General features: G+C 38.9%; 1 protein-coding gene across 1 annotated transcript in view; it reads left to right on the forward strand.

Annotated features, from left to right (window-relative positions):
- Positions 1-302: 302 nt before the first annotated feature.
- LOC104159399 (oxysterol-binding protein-related protein 10-like) overlaps positions 303-529 on the forward strand; it is a gene marked incomplete at both ends in the record, with an annotated part of 14079 nt that continues 13852 nt past the window's right edge. Inside the window, one exon of the mRNA XM_009697297.1 lies at positions 303-478. Within this exon, the coding sequence (XP_009695599.1) occupies positions 303-478 (176 nt within the window). The remainder of the gene's footprint in view (positions 479-529) is intronic.

Consider the following 529-nt stretch of genomic DNA (forward strand, 5'->3'; position numbering starts at 1 on the left):
AGTCTCATACTTCTTCAGTGGAACTTCTTCAATGAAAAACTCCTTTCCTTGCCTTCATGTCTTGTATATGAACCTCACCATTAATCTGAAAGAAATATGAGTAAGCTCATGCATGCCCTTGAAGAACCAAACCTAATAATCAAAATAACAGTACCTTCTAAAATTGAGTTATTATAAAAATGACTTTAACCTCATTTGTTTGTTTATGATCTTGCTTTAAGATCAATCTGGGCTCTTCTTTGAGTAAATGCCTGAAAAACTCTTTGGCAAAAATACTGTACAATTGCAATTTCTTTGAACAGGTACTTTGTGCTGGACTTTGAGACGGGGATTCTGCAGTATTTTGTGAATGAGCAGAGTAAAAACCAGAAGCCGCGAGGAACCTTGGCTTTAGCTGGAGCTATAATATCGCCCAGTGATGAAGTGCCGCACATGTTGGTGGTCTACTCTGCTAATGGAGAGATGTACAAGTTGAGAGGTACAGTGCTACTTAAAGTGCCAGCTGAGTCATTCTTCTCTCCCATTCCTG

The sequence above is a fragment of the Cariama cristata genome, unplaced genomic scaffold, assembly GCF_000690535.1.
Source record: "Cariama cristata isolate BGI_N322 unplaced genomic scaffold, ASM69053v1 scaffold5493, whole genome shotgun sequence".
NCBI classification, from domain to species: domain Eukaryota; kingdom Metazoa; phylum Chordata; class Aves; order Cariamiformes; family Cariamidae; genus Cariama; species Cariama cristata.